The following is a 21,026-nucleotide window of genomic DNA, read 5'->3' on the forward strand; positions in this document are numbered from 1 at the left end:
TAGCCATTTTGGCCTGCAGTGGATTTGAGTGCAGTGGCACCTTTGAGACCAACAAGATTTTCAGGGTCTCTGAAGAAGGGAGCGCTGCTGACTCTTGAAAGCCTCTGCCCTGAAAATCTTGCTGCTCTCTAATGTGCCATTGCACTCAAATCCTGCTATTCTATGGCAGACCAACATGGGAACCCACTTAAAACTGGCGAGATCCCCACTCAGTCATGAGGCTTACCGGATGATTGTAGGGTGGTTACACACACTCATCCTAATCTGCACGGCAGGATTTGCGTGACGATGAGGAGGGGGGTAATCATGTATGCTTCTGTAACTCCTTGGAAGGAGGGTGGGATAAACATGGACGGAGATGCTATTGGACATCCTAATTTAGTCAGGGACGCACTGGGTAGCAATCTGGACTGTGGCTTTTCTGGACTGCCAGATGAAGAATGTGGTCACGTACTGATTTTTTTTTTTGCAAACTTAAGCGTGCAGTAGAAATCGTTGGTAATGGCTGTTACCATTATTGGGCTTTGTATTTGCCATTTCTTTGGGATGGGTTGGGTCAGACACTAGGACAGGAGGCCTTGGATTTCTGCCATTGATAAAATTGGGAATAGGACTCTTATGCTTGCACTCTCTGCATGGGATCAGCCACATGGTTCTTTACAAGCCTACAATGGGTGGGTACCAGGCACCGACCCTTGTGTGTAAGGAACATCGTTTTTTAATTGAAATATTTATGGTCTGTCTTTCCTTGTGGCTCAAGGGGGCTATCAGTGATGATAATTAAATTTTTATATAATTCCTGAGTATTCAAAACAAGCCTTACCATAAGCAAGTGAAGCACGTTGCTATTCTTATTTCCATATTGTATGTGAAAGACAAGCTGAGGGAGGTGCTTGCTCATGGCAGGGGTGAGAGCTTCCTGACGTGCTTCAGTCTCTTCGCTACTATGCTACGAGGGGCAGATCAGCATCAAGGCCTACTTTTCCCTCCCTGGAGGTATATGACCTGTCAACTGTGCTGGTGATCTCGGGAAGAAAATAGAAAATGTTTCTATTAGTAAAAACTTTATGTGTCTGTGCAGCTCTGTATGGGATACAAAACAAAGAGATGTCTTTCGAAACCAATACTTACTCTTTTGGCAGCACCTTCGAGTTATATACGGTGTGGTATAACCTGGTTCCTACTTGTGTAGATGGCAAAATTCTGTCTGAAATTGCTATAAATCAGGCCTTCACAAAGTTTCTTTGGCTTCAGAAAACAGCTCAAAAATTTAGCCAGGAGACTCATATTTCAGAGTTACATATGACCATATTTTCTAACTGTGGCCACCACAAAAAATACTAGGTGCCACAATGAAATTTCCAGGCACTGTTGTGACCTGGTGCCTGGAAATTGTCAAGCCCGATCCGATCCAAGCCACACAGTCGCGTCCGACCCTCGGCTACTCCGTAGATCGTCCCCCTCCAGGCCTTTCTGTCCTATAGCGCGTCGAGGGAGATCCGCAGAGTCCCACAGTGAAGTTTTTACAGGGTAGTTCACCGTTGCTTTCCCCAACCCAACACACTCAGCCGTACGACAGCCACGGATGGTGAGTCACGCGTTGCCACCCCCTTGGCACTTTGAGCCAGTGTGGGATAAGGGGGAATTGTCAAGCACTGCTATAAATAATTATGATGCCTTTGCTGTTCTGTATTTGTTCAACCAATTGTCTGCCTATGCTGCCATTCCACTATGATAGGTCCTTTAAGCAGCTCAAGAAAAATAAAAATAAAAACCATGTATAATAAAGTCCCATAAAGGCAGCGATGTTATTGCAAAGCCAGCTCTCTTCCCCTTTGCCCATATGTAGAGCTTTGAATACGTTGATCCCAGTGCTTGATTTCTTTTCCTCTGTGCCCCTACTGGCCCATTCAGCATAGCGATAATACCATTTTTTTCATTGCAGCCCATTCCTTTCCTCATTTTCCATAAATGTTTGACCAGATGTTTGGCCTGCCCGCTGGGGACCTGTTCTTATGGGATGGAGTTGGCTGTCTCCTAATCCACCCTCCCCACGTCGCATTCCCCTATCAAACACTGATCACAGCCTAGAGCAGTGGTCCCCAGCTTCTTGGGTGTGGCGATCCAGAAGTCCAAATTTGCTTGGCATGGTGACTTAGTAAAAAAACAAAATAGAGCACATAAAAAGCGCAAACGTGTGAGACCCCCTTTTGCAGGCTTTATAACCCACAGGCTGGGAAATGCTGTTCTAGAGCACTTGAAAGTATAATTGAGGTAATAAAGGGGCTGACTGGAGTTTTCCTGGAGCTCTAACTTTTCGTACCTTTTTCCTCATTACAGTCTGAAGAAGACAAACAGCTGCAGGATGAGCTGGAGATGCTTGTGGAGCGCCTGGGGGTGAGTTCCCGGCTCTTGATCAGGAACCCATGGCGATCTAATGCTGAAGCACGATGCTCACAGACTAGGCACTGTTGAGCATCTTGACAGCAGTGAGAGCGCTGGAGTTGCAAACTGCTGTGCATGGGTGACTTGGTTACCTTTTTGGAGGACTCGTCTGGTCTTTGCAGGCTCGGTTGTAGCTGTACCGAATTCTGACTCGTAGTTATTAGCGCTGACAACTGAACACATTTTTAGTTGATCCGTCTATGAATTGATTCAAAGGCAGACGATTAGTCGCGCGCATTTAAATAAATGTGCATTTATTGTTGAAATGACAATGTAGGTTCGTTTTTGAGATGCTGGAGGCAATGTGAAGACTATGCAGTTCTCAAAATCAAAAAGAGTCCAGTAGCACCTTTAAGACTAACCAATTTTATTGTAGCATAAGCTTTCGAGAATCGAGTTCTCTTCGTCAGATGCATGGTACAGAAACTGGTCAAATATAGAAGAGGAGGGGGGAGGAGGGGAGGAGAGAGAAGATGAAGTTAAGGGGGGAGAGGGAGGATGGAACCAAAACATTCCTTTGCTAGTAAATGTAAACATCTCCTTTTGGTGTGGGGATCAGTTGGCTTGTGTGAGGCTTCAAAGGAGTTTGCCGTGTTAGGGGAATGCTTTACTATTGGATAAATGAGGAGATCTTTTGGTTTTGATAGGTGTGAGAGGGAGGCTGCTTTTGTCTGATATCAGCTGATTTGTTTGTGCAGGAGCATGACACATCCCTCTACCGGCCTGCCCTGGAGGAGCTACGGAGGCAGATCCGGTCTTCCACAACTTCCATGACTTCTGTGCCCAAACCCTTGAAGTTCCTCCGGCCACATTATGGCAAGCTGAAGGAGATCTATGAGAACATGACTCCAGGGGAGAACAAGGTATATAAACTGAGATCTTTAGTTATATGATGAGCGGGTGGTGTTTGTTTTCTCAGTCTTGCTTTCAGATGTCTTGGTAGCTTAAAAGCAAGCATGGATTCCAGATAGGTTGAAACTTGAAGGGGCAGAATCCGCTTTGTAATGGAAGGTCTTAACAGTTAAGCAGGTTTGGTGTTGCTTGAGAGAGACTGAAAATCTCAACCCAAGACACATTAGGTAGTTCTGTTCACGTTAACCAGCCTCTTGAGCTTGCAGAGGAAGTACAACATAAGGAAATGCAACTGTGAAGCAACTTAACCCAAAAGATCTCTAGGGTAGGGCAGCTTCTCTCACCTATGACCAATTAACATCTTTCCTCCCACAGCGGTTTGCAGCTGATATAATATCTGTTCTGGCCATGACGATGAGTGGAGAACGGGAGTGTCTGAAATATCGGCTGGTAGGGTCCCAGGAGCCTTTGGCCTCATGGGGGCATGAATATGTCAGGTAAGCAGTGAGTGGCTGGAATCCATGAACCTATTTCTGACTGTTTATTGATTTACATTATGTCATAAGAACATAAGAGAAGCCATGTTGGATCAAGCCAATGGCCCATCCAGTCCAACACACTGTGTCTCACAGTGGCCAAAAAAACAGGTGTCATCAGGAGGTCTGCCAGTGGGGAAGGGACACTAGAAGCCCTCCCACTGATTCCCCGCCCCAAGACCAAGAATACAGAGCATCATTACCCTAGGCAGAGAGTTCCATCTATCCCTTGTGGCTAATAACCACTGATGGACCTCTGCTCCATATGTTTATCCAATCCCCTCTTGAAGCTGCCACCACCTCCTGTCCTGCCTTTCCTTCGGGGAGCCTAAGATAAGTTTCTTGGGTGGTTCTTCATCCAAGCACTAACCTGACGCAGGTCTCCATAGCTGCTGCTTCAGATGCCTTTCACTTACAGTGCAATCCTAAGTAGAGTTCCTCCAGTCTAAGCCCATTGATTTCAATGAGCTTAGGCTGGAGTAACTCTGCTTAGGATTGTACAGTCTGTCTGTTACATGTAGCTGGTGTTTTCTTAAGCAAAGAACTCTCTTGTCGCTCTGTGGCCACAGCTGTTTCTCTGAATGTATCATTCCTTGCCCTATGATTGTCCTGATTTGAATCTCCCTCCAAAAGTTCCTTTGCAGTCTCTCTGTAAGCCATTTTGAGTGTTAAATGCAAGGATCTTTGTTTTGAAGCATGGAAACTTCTTGAAAGATTGTCCACCCCAAGGTTTTCATTAGACAAAATCTTTCCAGGTTAATTCCATGTGTAGTAGAATCCAGCATCCTTGAGGCCAGATTCCTTTTTTTAAAAAAAAAATATAGCTTCTGACTTATGGGCATGTTTTGCATCTGGAAAATGCAGAACCTGGAGGGTACACAAAGATTTCTAATGGATGGGGTGGCTTCATAGTTTTACACAACTTCTTGTTCCCCCTTCCTTGTGGATACCTTGGACAACATCTGCCTTTAAGGGCTGTTCCGTGCTTTTCCTTCTCTCCCCCAACTATACCTCCCAAACCCTGGTTCTTGAAAGCAGAATATTGGACAAATACATCTGTGCTATTATACGTTTTTTATTCTTAGAGAACTGGGTTTGGGTGTAGAACGTATGCAGATTCATCGACGGCCCCTGGGTTACAGTACATGGTCTGCAAATGCTGTCTTGCCCTTCTTGGAAATCTTGGTTGTTATTTGCTGTCTCGTCGACATTGTTGCCTTTGAGTAGTACTTTTTTTCCCTGTTACGATAATCCCGTGCCTCCTCAGTTATTCCTGCATTGCTTTCCTCTGTACTAAATTGTCCTATCGCAGTTGGTTCTCTTGTAATGGTCTGTCCTTCCTGTGTCTCGGCAGACACCTCGCCGGTGAGGTGGCCAAGGAGTGGCAGGAGATAGACGAGGCGGACAAGACCCAGAGGGACACGCTCCTGACCCTGGTGAAGGAGATCGTGCCGTACAACATGGCGCATAACGCAGAGCACGAGGCCTGTGACCTGCTCATGGAGATTGAGCAGATGGACATGCTGGAGGAATATATTGACGACAACGCCTATGCCAAGGTCTGCCTCTACCTGACCAGGTGAGAGAGAGGTGCCAGGCTTGTGCATACCTGCACGTGGAAGGTGTGAACTGGTGCTGGGCATGAGGGTGGAGGCTGGAGCGAAACGAGTTGGCCTGTTCAGGCCCTATGTCCCTGTTTCCTGGCTTGAAGAATGCTAATATTAGCGTATAGCACAATGAAACATGTTTAAGTTCCTCTGATTGGCAAACCGGACCACAGTGTGGTGTACTCGGAATAATTCCAAGCGAGCGTGCCAAAGAGCCTCATCTGGCAACAGCCCTTCGGTTTTGATTAGGCAAAAGGGATTCATATTTTGCTGTAAGGGGCAGGACTAGGGAAGAAAAAGGAGGCATCCTAATGAGGGGGATGTTAGGGATAGTAACGTAGCAGAACGTAAAGAGAAAGAGGGCTGATAAGAGATGTCCTGGAGGGAGTAAAGCAGGTAAGGGACGGAGAGCTTGCACATCTGGAAGCGAAGCCAGCTTTTACCTTCCAGGGTTCACGATTCTAGCTTTCTTTCTGCATTGATTGTGTTGAGTCAGCCTGAGTGTAAGTTGCCCACCTGAGTTTCCAGATATGTAGCTGCTGCTGCTTCTCTGTGGCGGCATATCATTGGGGAGGGGTGACTTGTGGAAGAAAACTAGTACGTAGGAGTCAGGATGCTCAGTGTTTATTTCATCTGACTTCTCGCAACTTTTCCCTAGTTGGGGTTCTCAGTCTTGGTAGCAATGCAAAAACAGTTGTATGTGTGTGCGCGCGCATGCGGGAGTGTGGTTTAGGTACAGAGAGTTAAGGGTTAAGGACTTCTCTTCCAACTCAGTGTCACTTTAGTAATATTCCCTGCCCTACTTTGAACGTCATTCTGCCATGGTGAATTAGCAGGCAGGGATTTGGAAGTGAGAGTTGGCCAGCAATTCCGGCCTAAAGGTGTCTGAGTGGATGGAAGCCAGCAGATTGCTTTTGTTGCAAAACCGTCTGGGTTTCTGGACTGCAGAGCCCGCAGAAATCCAGCAGAATTCCTCTGAACTCTTCATGTGGTATAGTGTGAGTCTCTTCTTGCTGCTGTTCGGAAGTAGCTGTCCAGCATGTCATTGACGTGAACTTTGCCTATTGGCTGCAGGCAGGTCACTTGGAAGGGAGAGTTCCGGCTTCTTCCTATGCTGGTGCCAACTATTGGGCCTTATGTGCAGATAAAGTGGGGCTTGAGTGTGTGGATTTGTTTGTTTAGACCTAACCGAGCTTTGTCTCTTCTCTGTCTCTCCTGAAGCTGTGTTAGCTATGTCCCCGAGCCTGAAAACTCGGCCCTCCTCCGCTGTGCCCTCAGTATCTTCCGCAAGTTCAATCGTTACCCAGAAGCCCTGCGCCTGGCTCTCATGCTGAATGACATGGAACTGGCGGAGAACATCTTCATCTCCTGCAAAGATGTGTATGTGCGGCCCTTGTTTGGGTTGGGTGCTTCCACTGAGGCCTGGGGAACTGAGGGTTGTAGAAGAGGAAAGAGAGCAGAAGAAGAGGAGGAGGAGGAATAGAAGAAAACCTGAAGGCTAGAGCAGATGCTACGAGCCTGGAGTGGTGTGTGGACTCCAACAATAATCCCCACACACTTAATTTGCTTTTCAAGTCAGAAAGAAGAACAAGTTCAGAATCGCTAGAGTAAGAGGCAATCTTTTGACAGTCTACTCAGGATCCTACTTGGGTCTGTTCATTGGGGCTTACTCCCAGGAAAGTGTTCTAAGGATTGGAGTGTGGCTCTTTCCACTTCATCATCTTCTGCTGGCTCCTGGTTGACTTTTTCAAGGGGCAGGGGGAATAGAGACGGGGAGTTGTTTTGGCATGCAAGTGACATGGTAGAACAGAGAGAGTGTATCAGAGAGGGCCAATAGATAATGAGCAGACTGGAAGGAGTAGGAGGGTGATGAGATTGGGCAGGAGGTAGACAGTGGTCTTCTGGAGAGCCACGGACCAGTTTGTGATGGACAGTCTGGCTGCTGGCATTCTTACCAAGGACAGTGGACTCAATGCACCCTGACCTGGTCAGCGAGGTACTTAACTTAAGCAGGGAGTTCATTTAAAAGCAGCTCTTAACTCGGAAAAGGCTCTCAATAGTCAAATGTATTGTTTTTAGCCAAAACGTGTTGCAAATATTCTGAATGAGTGCTCTCTATGAAAATGTGGTACCGCCTTGTATTGTGGGGAAAAAGCTGAAATCAGCCCATCTGGGATAGAAGAAGAAAGATCTTCCAGAGCAGGGCTGTTGCTATTAAGCACATCAGCTGTTTGTGAATGATGATGATAACAACAACAACAACATTTGATTTATATACTGCCCTTCAGGACTACTTAATGCTCACTCAGAGCAGTTTACAAAGTATGTTATTATTATCCTCAGGACAATCACCCTGTAAGTTGGGTGGGGCTGAGAGAGCTCCTAGAAGCTGTGACTGACCCAAGGTCACCCAGCTGGCTTCAAGTGGAGGAGTGGGGAATCAAACCTGGTTCTCCAGATTAGAGTCCCACTGCTCTTACCCACTACACCAAACTGGCTATATGTCTTCTGCACTTAAATCAAAATTCAGAGCCAGGGTATACCCTGCACCAAGAAAAGCTGAATTCTCCAGTGCATAGATAATTTTTTTCAAATCAAGCATCCTTTCTTTGCATAATAGAACCCAGCACTGGAGCCATCTGTTTGCTTCTAAGTATTCCTGCTTCCTTTTTAAAAAACCGGAGCAGTAATGGAAATGATAGATAAAAAAACAGCATGTAAGCAATACCCATTAAGCTCGTAATTCCCGAAGGAGATTAAAAGCTTGTTTACAGAAAAATGTCTTTGTGTTTTGGAGGGGAGCCATTGAGAAGTTTTAGAGAACATCGCTCACTGGTCTAAGTTCTCTAAACCCAAAGAAAGATCTCTGTATCCTGCATTGCTTTTACCCAGTGATTAAATGGATATGAATGCTAGGCATGTACTCTGCTGCTGGCTAAAATTTTTCTGATGGCCCAGAGGTGGGAAGATGCCCAAGAAGTTTCCGTGAGCCCACTTCTTGTTCTCATACGTCTTTCTTTTCCTGCTGAACAGGGTTGTTCAGAAGCAAATGGCCTTCATGCTGGGTCGCCACGGAGTCTTCCTGGAGCTCAGCGAGGACGTAGAAGAGTACGAGGATCTCACGGAAATCATGTCCAATGTCCAGCTCAACAGTAACTTTCTGGCCCTCGCCCGGGAGGTAGGTCCCTTGTGGGCGGCCATTGCTGGTGAATGGGAAATGGATGAGTGCTGAAAGAAGAGCCGGGTTAGCGTTAGATGCCCGAGAATGTTTTTTGAAACAGTGTGGTAGAACTCTGCTTGATATTACTTCTCTAGAGCAACGAAACGACTGAAAATAAATGTTTTTTGTTAGTAACCAAGTGACCTTGTGCTGTGACAAGTGGGGGTGTATGTGTAGGTAGTCTCCCTGTTCACTTATTGAATCTCTGTTACTGCAAGCAGGGCCAGCTAGTATAGTGGGTGGAGGGCAGGTTCTGCTCTTCCCGCAAAATGAAAAAAAAAATCTATGGACTAAAATTTTCTGCTGAAGACAAAGCCATACAGGTAGGTAACTGCGAAGTTGTGACTGTCTGGCTAGCCTGCAGCTTTGGCACATGCCAAGTCTTTGTATTTCAACATGGAGCAGGTAAAGCACCTTCAGTGTTAAAGAATTCCATAATGATCCAGAAAGCTGTGATAAAGCTCCCCTGGGCAAAATATTTGGGTGGTGGCATTGCATTTCCGGGGCCTGTATTTCCAGAGTATAAAGAACAACGGAAGCTTTCATAGCGAAACGTGGTTCTGCATTGAGGAAAACTGTGAATAGAAAAGAGCCAAAATTAATCGCTAAATCCCATTGATTTGAATGGGAGTAATCAGTGTGTGCTAAAAATCTCTCCCATAGAAATCGGCATGTTTAGTCCATTGTGCTTTATTTTTTCTCCCTTAGAATGATAAAGATTGCTTAGAGCAACGTTCATAACTTCAGGGACAAGTATTTTATGCAGCCTGCTCAGCTGTCCCCTCCCCTGCCACACATCCCTGCCACACATCCCCGCCCCCCCCCCAAATCTTTCCTCTGCTGCATTATAACAGGGAACAGGATTGGGTGGTTATTAATTGGATGTGGAAGTGAACTGGTGAGCTGGTGGTCAGGAATTCTGACTCTTTGACAGCAGCCATCCTCTCTGGTGCCTCATACCTGCTTGGGCTCTGGGCTGAGGAAGGCATTTCTGTTGTGTCCCGAAAAAGCAAGGTCTGTGAGGAGCTTGCTTGCTTCTCAAGGTGAGTGAGTAAGACTCCTCATGCCCCAGACAGGCGAGCGGAAGTGTGGTCATGAGACTTGAGGAAGCAGCAGGCAAGGCTCACTTTGACCAGGGTTCCTTAAAGAGACACCCAGAAACCTCGTAGCAAACTTCACTATGGCATCCTGTTAACACTGGAAAGGGAATGCTGAGCTGGAGGACTTGCTGCCATAGCAGCTACTCTCTGCGTAGATCTGCATCTCGGAAGTGGGAGAGTTGCTGTCTGATGAGTGCAGTGGAAGAAGTGTAACTCCGTCTTTTCCTTCTAGCTGGACATCATGGAGCCCAAGGTGCCAGATGACATTTATAAAACGCATCTAGAAAACAACAGTAAGTCCAAGCATTGGGTGAAGTCGGGTTCATGTCTAGTGGGAGGGCATCCTGGCTTGCTTATGATACTGGTTTGGCCCACAAAAGGCTTTTATGGTGGAGTTCAGTTCTGATTTCAGGCACCCCTGAATCTTTGTCCCTTGTCTGCAGTGGCTCCAGCCCTCTGAAGTGCTCTTTACAAATGCGTGTGTACAACGGGCTTTTTCTTTCCCCTTTTTTGAGGGTGGTGATTCATTATTTTCTAGAAACTGCTTCTGAATTGTCAAGGTTCTGGAGCGGTTTCTGTTGTGGTGAGCTACAACTGTTTAAGAAATTTAACAACTGCAGTGCGCATCTCTGGTGTGAGACCAGAATGTTCAACATTTGAATTGAACTATTTCCCCACCTTTGCTGGCTCTTTACCTAAAGTGTCTTTCAGCTACTTGCCTGGATGAGATGGTGTACTGCACTTCATTTAACAAAGCAGCGTTACCCACAGCAGTGTTTTTCCAGTTCTTCTCCCTGTTACTGGCCAGTTGATGATCAAATTGATTTTGCTGTGTACTGGTTGTGCTGAAATGGTGGCACACCAGACCGCCTTATCTGCTCTCAGTCGCTCTAAAAATTAAAGGGATTTCACTCCTTAAAAAAAAGTAACATGTTTTTAAGTTGGAAGAAACAGATTAGTATAGAGATAAGACACAGCATTCAAGAGTGAGATTTTAATGTATAAAACCACATAACGAAGTATATAGATTTGGATTTGTGTTGTTTTTCCATAAGGCATCTTAAGACCAACTGGTAAAATACAAGTATTCAACATTATTAAGTTAAAAACTAGCTGATAGTGTGTGTTCTTTTTTAAGTATTTAAGATGTTTTATTGGTTTTAAAGGTATTTGTATTTTATATTTTGTATTAATTGGAATCTGCCCTGAGGCCTGCTGATGCGGGGAGGGCGGAATACAAATCGAATAAACTAAAATAAATAAATAAATAAAAGAACTCTTGAAAGAATGCTCCCCATAAGCTTCGCTTGGGAGGAAGTATCTCTAGACAGTTACTACCTTGAAAGGCCCTGTTCTTAGTGAAAGCTAAGCTTACTACGGATAGTCTAGTTGTACCCATTATCCATTTTTTGATTTGTGGTTTTGTGACCACTACAAAAGGAGTGTAAATACCACCATTGTATGTAGTTAAGCAATAAAATATAATTGTTAATAGTAAATAGTTTTCCCCTGCAGTGTCTTGCCAGAAACTTTAGTTGATGGGAGAAGACCCTCTTGTAGATATCCAAGACCCAAACTATCAAGAGTCCTAAAGGTCAAAATGAGCATTTGGCTTGAAAACAGGTTATAGATGTAAAAAAAGAGTTGCTGTTTATATGAGGTGTGCAGTTAGCTCTAGTAGCCAAGCTCGATCCATTGTATATTATATTCCCGTCTTTTCAAGGGCAGTCAGTAGACAAGCCAAGAGATGCATAATGCTAGGTTGGAGTTCATGTAATCTCTAACTGGAAAGCACTTGCTGCTAATGTTTACCACTTTATTAAGGAGCCTGAACATTTATGAGCAGGTGTGCTTTTCGCAGGGCAAAATACGCTTCTCGTCTCCTACTAGCAGAGACGCTTTCCTCTGGCTGAAGGAGCCTTGAAAAGTGTGTCCGCCAATCGAACGGGTCTTTGGGATCTCACCTAGAGCTGTGGCCTTGATGGCTGCATATTGTCAGGCTGCAGTCGCCTTGTAAAAAGCTCTCCCTCCCATCAGCCGCTGCCAGAAACTCTAGACGGGAGAGAAGCGTAGCTCTTGCCGTGAGACGGAAAATCTTGAGAAACTTGAGGCTGGGACAAGACTGCCTGGTACATGCATCAGCCGTGACCGGTTTGCTCTTGCACGCTCTGCTCCCTCAGGGTTTGGCGGCAGCGGCTCCCAGGTGGACTCAGCTCGCATGAACCTGGCCTCGTCTTTCGTGAACGGTTTTGTGAACGCTGCTTTTGGGCAGGATAAGCTGCTAACCGACGACGGCAACAAGTGGCTGTATAAGAACAAGGACCACGGTGAGGTGGGGCGAGGGGGCAGCTGCTCTGCTCCAAGGGGCCTGGTGCGGAAAGTCAGTAGGGCTGGGGTTTGGTTTGCGATAAGGGCCCTTTGGCTGGGAGCAGGCGGTGGGTCGGTGGGTGGGTGAGACCAGTGAAATAAAAGAGGCATGTTTCGGTCATGCTCATTTGGTGAGTTAGCCGTGGGGCTGTGAGCTTGTTCCCTTTACTGCAATGACTATGGTAACAAATGCAGGGGTGTTGCTACTGCTGGCATGTACCCGGGAGTGTTCCAGGGTACATACGTAGCCAATAGCCTTCTTCCCGGTAAACTGAGTGATTAAGAGCCCGGCTGGATGTGATGCAGGGGCGATGTGGGGCGGGGTGGGTGGGAAGCCACCTGTTTGTCTCTTCCATTCATTCCCCTCCCAATCTCCATGTGTTGCTTAATTCTTCAAAGAAGCTTATGCACGTAGACTCTGTCCATGGAGTTATGCAGGGCATCAGCTGTGCAGACAGAAACGTGTGCAGACAAAACAGGCAGGTTCTGTACAGGATGAGTATGTAGAGTTCAGAGGTGGGGACTCGTTCAGCGTTGGCTGTTATCTGCACGTGGCTGCCCTTGGTCACATTCACCACGTCGTGCACAAGGCAGCACGATCTATTTGGCCTGCACAAGCAGGCGGCGCTACTAAGAAGGTTCTCACATCACAGAGACTAATTGCTGTATTGTTTGTATCATCTTCCATAGACAAGAGCCTCATAAAATTCAGGGGGGGGGGTGACTTCAGGATTCTTATTGGTCGCAGCCTCTTGGGGTTCCTGTTCATAGTTGTCATGACTTCACTGCTGCCATTTTGAATGTATACATGACACTGTGCTGTAGCACAGTGGTTAAGTGGTTTGGCTGCGAATCAGCACTCTGCCGGTTCGAATCCCACGACTGCCATGAGCTCAGTAGGTGGCTTTGGGTCAGCCACTCCTCTCAGCCCCAGCTCCCCAGCTGTATTGTGGGGATAATAATAACACTAACTTGTTCACTGCTCTGGGTGGGGCACTAATCTGTCTAGAAGAGCGGTATATAAGCACGGTTGTTGTTATATAAAAAGTGAAAGGTGGGTCTGTTATAACAATAGCTATGTGCCAAATGAAAAGAGCTGAACAAGTTCCTCCCTCCCCTTACCTCTCCGTGTCCCATTGCCCCAGGTGTTTTGCTCACTTCTGATACTGAATTTTTCTTCTGAAGTCCAGGCCTTCCACCCCTGCTTTGTACTATGGCTGTCTTGGCCCTAACACTTTCAGCACATGAGTTGCTGGTGGGACAGGTTTTCCTGGGGCTTTTATTTCAGCTGACTATTCCTTATCACAGTGGTAGCTTAACCTGGTGGCTCTTTGATCCTTCCTCCCCCTACCTTCCTTTGGGCTCTTTCTCGTGTTGGGACATAGATGGAATGATAGCCAAAGGTGTGCTGGGTAAGTGTACTTTCCAAGGCTTAACTGCCCAAGCTGCCTGCCCCACTTCAGTACTTCCAGGGTTGAAATCCATGCCATTTAGCAGTGGGTTTATCAGAAAGTACACAACAGATGGGCTTTGTGTGGGATCATATCTGTCACATGAACTATCTCATTACCAAGTAGTCTGATAGGATTTCTACATGGAGAACTGAGGTTCGAGCACACTGGCATCGAGCCCCCCCCCCAAATAGGGGGTCCATCGACAATCAATTATACAACAAATGATAAACCACCCCAAAGGTTGAGGAATGGATAAAATCAGTTGCAAGAGCGCACGTAATTCTAGTAAAACAATTCTACTTTAAGGGATACTTGAGATATGTGTAAGTTAAAGACCGTAAAATATCATACAGACCAAAGTAGGAAAAGATTTAGATCAGTCTTGTAGACCAAACTCACTTCAACTAAATAGTCGTCTCCTGTGCTTTCTAAAAAGTGGTGTAGATTCATAAAAGTACATAAGCACATATATTAAGAGTATAAACACAATATAAAGTTGGACTAAGCCCTTCATTAACACTTTTGCTTTGGAAAATTATAATCTATTGTTTCCACTGTATATTATTTGCAAGTTCGCTGAAATGCCAGCATGGTGTAGTGGTTAAGGTGTCAGTCTAGGATCTGGGATACCCAAATTTTTACCGGTGCTCTGTGCACCTACTGATTGTTGTCTGCCCCATTCTCCCCCCGCCCCCCCCCCCCCCGGCTTGTCCCAAGCAGACAGATCTCAACTCATGTCAGCGACACACTCCTTAGTGAGCATACAGAATCTGTGCAATAACAGTGAGACACTTTGGCCCATTTGTCACGACTGCTTTCATTTACATTGCGACATCAACAAAGTCTTTCCTCCAATGGATGCTGGTCTAAGAAACACTTTGAAATGTGTCCACCAATAACTCCGTGTTAGAAAAATCTCCCACCCTAAGACTCAAACAGGATCTGAGGCAATGCAATCTAGGCTTCTCAGACCATTTATCAGGCGAGTCATCCAGCCAGAATCCACTAAAATTGAATGGGTCTCCAGGGCTGGGGCTCCATCTAGCCTGCTGGGTGCTGTGCCTTTCTAGCCCCATGCTGGAATTAGGGTGCGAGTTTCTGTTCAGAGTCTTGGGCAGGTTCATAAACAGCCACCCATTGGGTTACCTGCAGTGAACACAGAATCTCTTCCGGGTGACCAATCAGGGGAGCTGTTGGAAATTGAACAAGTTGTGCTGTTGCTTCAGATAGGAAGAACTTAGATAATACGTGACTCCTAGTAAGAGTAACGTTAGTCTGATGAATTGGTGTTCCTGGGACACTTGGTGCCCAAATGCAGGATACTGGGAGGGATGCTAATTTTAAAAAAATGGATAGCTATTGAACTGATCGTTATATAGATAGGACACACATTCCCTTTGCAGCCTAAGATGATGTTACTCAGCTTTTTATATATAGTCCAGATATTTTACAGTAGAAAAGAGCAAGAGTCCAGCAGCACCTATAAGACTCACAATTTTGGTAGGGCATGAGCTTTCATGAGCCACAGCTCACTTCTTCAGATACCATGAAAGCTCATACCCTACCAAAATTGTTAGTCTTATAGGTGCAACTGCACTCTTGCTGTTTCCTACTGCTGCAAACAGAATAACATGGCTACCCATCCAGATATTTTAGAATTGGTACTAAACACCTTAACAGTGGCAGGACTTGGAGTTCACTATCCAATGGAAGACGTCTGAGATGGTGGCAGTGCCTAAAATGACCCTGTAGGTTTGGTCAAATGAAGATCCTCATAACAGACTAGAGGGCCGCATCTTTGGCAATCCCTTTTATACTGGAATAGATTTATCTGATATCAGGGCACTGCTATGAGGTTTTTCTCTCTCTTTTTATTTTTCTGGTATCTTCAAAAAATGAGTGGTTGGGGGTGGGGGGGAGGACAGAGGCTTTCCCAAGCTTTTAATCTGCCACAAATGGCTAACAGGAGTGTGTGGTGGCTCTACCACTGACTTAACCAACTGGACTGGTCAGTGTGGTTGATTGCTAAGGTTGGCTTCGGCGATGGTTTCCATTCTGGCTTGACCTAAAAAACATCTTCCTGTGTGCCACAGGGATGCTGAGTGCCGCAGCTTCTCTGGGGATGATCCTGCTGTGGGATGTCGATGGGGGACTTACGCAGATTGACAAGTACCTGTATTCTTCAGAAGACTACATCAAGGTGAGTGGCCCTGATCTCAAGCTTTGGTATAGCTGCACATGGCACTCTGGTCATAGCCAGGGCGCTAGACAGCTTGTTGTAGGTGCATCTGAGGGACGGCCGTTGAAATGAGGGTTGCCAGGGTCCGTGTACACCTGTGCAGCCTTGCTAGAATTCTCAGAGGTAGGTAATGGGCATCTTTTGATCCCAGAACATGGTTGCTTGGTAACACTGAACGTTTTAAAATAATGTATAATCATTAAACACACTATAGCGTATTAATGGTTGCCAGAATTGTTTGGTTGCCAGAATTATTTACACTTAAGCAAGGGACATATTTTTGAAAATCTGTTCTATCTGCCTCCAGGAGTTTTCATTATCTAATGCTGGAGATTCTTGCATAAAATATGCTACGCATTTGGGGTAAAACCTTGTCCCAAAAAGCATTTCGCTCATTCCAAAAGGGGGACAATATTTCAGAGGAGGGGTTTCTTCGCTCATCCCAAAAGCAGTATTCTTTCAGTGCTCCCCAAATTTTTCAATTTTTTCATTGGGAAAAAAATCTTGGGGTGGCAGTAACCAGAAACAAATAGCCCTCCCCGCCTGCGCCTTCTTGTTTCTGAATGCAAGATTGAAGGTTATGCCAAAAGAATGCTAATTCCGGCATCTGGTCTTACGTGGCCAGGGTGTGATTGTTGCCCCCAGTGGCTGGCTTCTACTCCAGTCTTGTAATGCTGTTAGGAAGCACTTGTGTAGGTTAGGTGGAAGGATTGCCGTGTTAATCTATCGTTGCAAAATAAAACAGAAGTAACAACAGAAGAGTAACAAACATTTATTCCATCTTGAGATTTTTATAGTTAGATCTTATTTCTTCAGATGCTATGAAGAGAAAATCATTTTCCGCATATTTATAAGGAAAATTAGGAAGGGAGCCGTTGGGAGAGAGAGGTTTATTTATTATTTATTTATATCATACTTGTATGATTTGTATCATGTTTGGTGTGAATCCTATCATAAATCAGTGTATCTGGGCAAGAGATGGATCAGATTAGGTTGGTAGAAATAATGAATGATAGAATGAGAGGTTCCAAACTCTTCCTTACGGAGTGCAGATAACAAGTAAACAAGGAAGAAGAATCTGCAGCGTAAGAAAACTGACCTCAGCGAAGGGTTACAGTATGATCCAGTGTGTTGAGATCAGCCATTTCAAGTTCCTCCAAAGTGGGTTCTGATAAGCTATTAGAAACAAGGTTCTCTTTTTTCGTCTTAATACAGAGGCATGTTTTTGGAGTGGGTAACTTCTCCCTTCCTGTTGATGCGCACACCTGAGTTTAGGACCCTTGCTACTGCTGGGCGTTCACGATCATGGTCACGTTAAGGTTGAGCCTATTTTGTTTCTTTGGCCCTGCAGTCAGGGGCACTCTTGGCTTGTGGTATCGTGAACTCCGGGGTGAGGAACGAGTGTGACCCTGCTCTTGCGTTGCTCTCAGACTACGTCCTCCACAACAGCAACATCATGAGGATCGGGGCCATCTTTGGGTAAGGGCCTGCTTGGACTTCCCTTTCCCGCTGCACAGAATGTCTCGCATACGACTCAATTCTGCGGTGCTCTCTTGTAGGCTCGGGCTGGCATATGCTGGCTCCAACCGAGAAGACGTCTTGACCTTGCTTCTTCCCGTAATGGGAGACTCCAAGTCCAGCATGGAGGTGAGGGAGTAACACCTTAACCGTCTTGGGATTGGCTGAGCTGCTTTGTGAGCAGCAGTCTTGGGTGGAACGTGGAAGAGGCTTGGGCTTCTTTCTCGTGGGAAGTGCAGGAGGCTTCGAAAAGGCTCTTATGCTGCATTCTTCACTTTTTCCTTAATCAGAAGTAGAAATGTGAATGGAAATCATGATCTACTGGGAAGGATTTAGGAAACATTTGTCCGGGGTCTGAGTCCCAGCCCCCAGACTTGCCAGGAGGGAACAGTGGGAGGCAACCGGGAGGCAGTGGCCCTGCCGCCCCAGCCAGCAACCAGGTCCAGGACCTGCCTACTCCAGGGGGAAGAGGCAAAAGGCCCAAGCCTCAGAGGGCTGGAGGGAGCAGGGAGAGACCAGCTAGTCCCACCCTCCAGGGGGAGGAGAGGGGGCTAAGCAGGCCAGAGGAGAAGGGCCAAGGCAGGGGGAATAGGGACCCAGCAGCAGCCCAAACAGAACTCTTACCTGGCAGGGAGAAGCAGCCACAGCGGCTCAGAGCCACGCCCCAGCCTCCACCTCAGCTTGAAGACAGCAGCCTGGCTCAGGAGATGCTCACAACCAAGCCCCTCCAGGTGGAGCTGCTGAAGGCATTCTGTGGGAAGAGCTGGGCAGCCAGCCAAGGGGCCACAGCTGGGCCTACCTTCAATAATCAGCTCAGCCAGAGAGGCCTGGCAGCCAGCCAACATAACGCAGCTGTTGCTGATCCAGGCAGCCCAGCCAGCTACCCCAGCTGCAGCAGCTTGAGACAGCCCAGGCCAATGCTGGGAGGCCAAGGAGGGGTGTTGCCTGGCAGGCAGGACCTGCAAGGTGGGCGGGGTGCTGAGAGAAGGCCCTATAAAAGCTGGCTGGGAAGAGCTCTGAGGTGGTGGGCTTGAGTAGGAGTGATGGAGTGGAGTTGGAGCAAAGGCAAGAGCAAAGGCAAGGAGGAGAGTGGATGAAGGAGGAGGAGATGGCAGAGACCAAGGGGAGTGAGTGGCACAGGTTGAGCGGGCCAGCGAGTGGAGTGAGAGGGAGTCTGGGTGATGTATACCGCCCCTCCATCCACAGAGCAGGGTCCCGCAGAATCCCTGGCCCCCCTTTGACGTCAGGAGCAGACCGCCCAGCGCCCCGCCCAGCGGCAGCCGCGGCAAGCCCTGACAACATTCACTTAAAACTATGCCAGGGCCCACTTTAAACACTTCTATTTCTATCTCTCCTTGGACTTCTAGCCTGCTTGTCTACATAAGCTTGATCTGAAGCATGCTTTATACACAATTGTCAATCAGAACAGTGATAACATTTCAGGGAGGGGTCTAGAACAACATGCAGAATATCTGATGCCAGAAAAAATATCACCCCAAAAGCCTGTTGAAAGACATTTCTTGGCTGTCCCCTTGAAGGCTGAAAGAGACCGGTCATAAGCCGGCCACATCAGGGAAGGAGTTTTGTGTGTGTGCGGTGTAACTAACGGAGTTTTGGGATTGGCAAGAACTGCCCTGATCGCCCAACCCAAACCTTGTTATCTTTCCGCTCCCAGACTGACGATCATGTTTATGGAGGGGGCTTGTCCGAGCACTGATGCAAATTGAACTCCCCTCCCCAGGTGGCAGGTGTGACGGCCCTGGCCTGCGGAATGATTGCTGTGGGCTCATGCAACGGAGACGTCACTTCCACCATCCTCCAAACCATCATGGAGAAGTCGGAGACGGAGCTGAAGGATACATATGCCAGATGGCTGCCTCTCGGCCTAGGCCTTAATCACCTGGGTAAGCCCTAAGGCTGATCGGTGGCTGTCCAGCGGGCACGCCTGTGGCGGAGAAGTGAGGTCCGCTTCCTTGGCTGGATGCGCGTGCCTGATTGGAACCTGCAGGGTGGGTGGGGTGTATTGAGCAGGAGTGATGCAGGCCTTCAGCAGGTCCTGTTTTGTGCTGTGTTTGTGACTAGATATCCCCATTTCCTGCAGGGAAAGGTGAGGCCATCGAGGCCATCCTGGCAGCGCTGCAGGTTGTGTCAGAGCCCTTCCGTAGCTTCGCCAACACGCTCGTGGACATCTGCGCCTACGCAGGTCAGTCCCGGCTCGACCCGGCTCAGAGTGGGACGGGAGTGGCGTGGTGGCGGGGCCTCCCGTTTTACTCGTGGGTCTCCCTCCAGGCTCTGGCAACGTGTTGAAGGTACAGCAGCTGCTCCACATCTGCAGCGAGCACTTTGATTCCAAGGAGAAAGAGGAGGAGAAAGAGAAGAAAGAGAAAAAGGATAAGGAAAAGAAGGAGAACGCTGCCGACATGGGGGCCCATCAGGTAGGGTGGGAGGGGGCTCCTGATCTGATGCAAGGGGCGGTGGTATAGGGCTCATTAAAAAAGCTTTGAAAAAGGAGAGCGGGGCTGGAAGCTCAGCGTCTTGCCGTAGGGATTGTTGGATTGATGGAGGATGGCTTTCATGCTCCTTTCACACCTATATCTGTGTATGACGAATGGCGGAAACTAGCGCCGTGTTACGAAAATTTTTGTCTCCTGCATTTTTTGCTTTCTTTGATGATTGGGTTAGTCCTTTGAATGGGGTGGGGGAATGGTCAGTTGACGAATCTGGGTTTGATTAGTAGTCAGATATGTCAGACTTTAACTTACTAGAACTAGCACACGGGGCAAGAGCATTGAGCCCAGCATTGTGAAACAGTGAAAAACGAATTCAGAACCGCTGATGTTTTGTATGCGGATCAATAGAATTTTGCAAAATGCCATTCCCAATGCAGTAGTGGAACGATGCTCAAGAGATTGCTCTCTTTAGCTTTGGGGGTAGAAACCCAAAATTTAAAAAGGAGTGTGGATCCAGCAGGTGTGCTATGCAAACAAAGGTGCTTTTTGTCAGAGTAAACAGCCTTTGGCTCTTGAGTCTTGCCAAGAGTGGGACCACCCCACCCGGGATTCACAGCAATCAGTCACTCAAAAGATAACTCAGCTTATTAATAAAGTGTCAAGAGCTCATACAATCAATCCCAATTCTTTGTGCGTTTCATAACAGGTAATTTAGTATAATTCATGAGTCGGATTTATGTCAGAGAAGTGATGTACTACTGCTAAGATGGTTGTATTCATGAATTACACTAAATTACCTGTTATGAAATGCACAAAGAATTCGGATTGATTGTATGAGCACTTGATACTTTATTAATAAGCATAAGTTACCTTATGAGTGACTGATTGTTGTGAATCCCGGGTGGGGTTGTCCCACTCTTGGCAAGTTTCATTTTTCCCGGGTTCAGCCGTGTTGGCTTTTGGCTCTTGGGTCGGCAGGAGGCTCCCTGCACCAGAGGAAAACGTCCACTGCTTGCAGAAGGAATCTAACCCATAAAAAAAAAAGAGATTGAAAATAAAACACGCACGATTACTTTAAAAGATAGTTTTAAGGGCAATTGCAATTATGGGTCAGATAAATGTTTCTGAACGAGAGAAAGGGAGAAAGGAAGAGAGAAAGGAATCGCTCTGGCAGATTCAGTGAGCAAAGTGCCTTCTCTTGTGTATTTTGAATCCCATAGTGGGATTAAAATGGTGGG

The 21,026-nt window shown here is 46.8% G+C and overlaps 1 protein-coding gene across 1 annotated transcript in view; it reads left to right on the forward strand.

The window, feature by feature from the left end:
* Positions 1-21,026, forward strand: part of PSMD2 (proteasome 26S subunit ubiquitin receptor, non-ATPase 2) — a 31,098-nt gene that overhangs the window by 1,018 nt on the left and 9,054 nt on the right. Inside the window, exons 2-15 of the mRNA XM_054983062.1 lie at positions 2,341-2,397; positions 3,144-3,308; positions 3,673-3,794; positions 5,188-5,412; positions 6,662-6,820; positions 8,474-8,618; positions 9,993-10,053; positions 11,941-12,087; positions 15,675-15,781; positions 17,172-17,299; positions 17,380-17,467; positions 19,080-19,242; positions 19,440-19,541; positions 19,628-19,773. Of these exons, the coding sequence (XP_054839037.1) occupies positions 2,341-2,397; positions 3,144-3,308; positions 3,673-3,794; positions 5,188-5,412; positions 6,662-6,820; positions 8,474-8,618; positions 9,993-10,053; positions 11,941-12,087; positions 15,675-15,781; positions 17,172-17,299; positions 17,380-17,467; positions 19,080-19,242; positions 19,440-19,541; positions 19,628-19,773 (1,815 nt within the window). The remainder of the gene's footprint in view (positions 1-2,340; positions 2,398-3,143; positions 3,309-3,672; positions 3,795-5,187; positions 5,413-6,661; positions 6,821-8,473; positions 8,619-9,992; positions 10,054-11,940; positions 12,088-15,674; positions 15,782-17,171; positions 17,300-17,379; positions 17,468-19,079; positions 19,243-19,439; positions 19,542-19,627; positions 19,774-21,026) is intronic.

Source organism: Eublepharis macularius, chromosome 6 (genome assembly GCF_028583425.1).
Source record: "Eublepharis macularius isolate TG4126 chromosome 6, MPM_Emac_v1.0, whole genome shotgun sequence".
Taxonomy (NCBI): domain Eukaryota; kingdom Metazoa; phylum Chordata; class Lepidosauria; order Squamata; family Eublepharidae; genus Eublepharis; species Eublepharis macularius.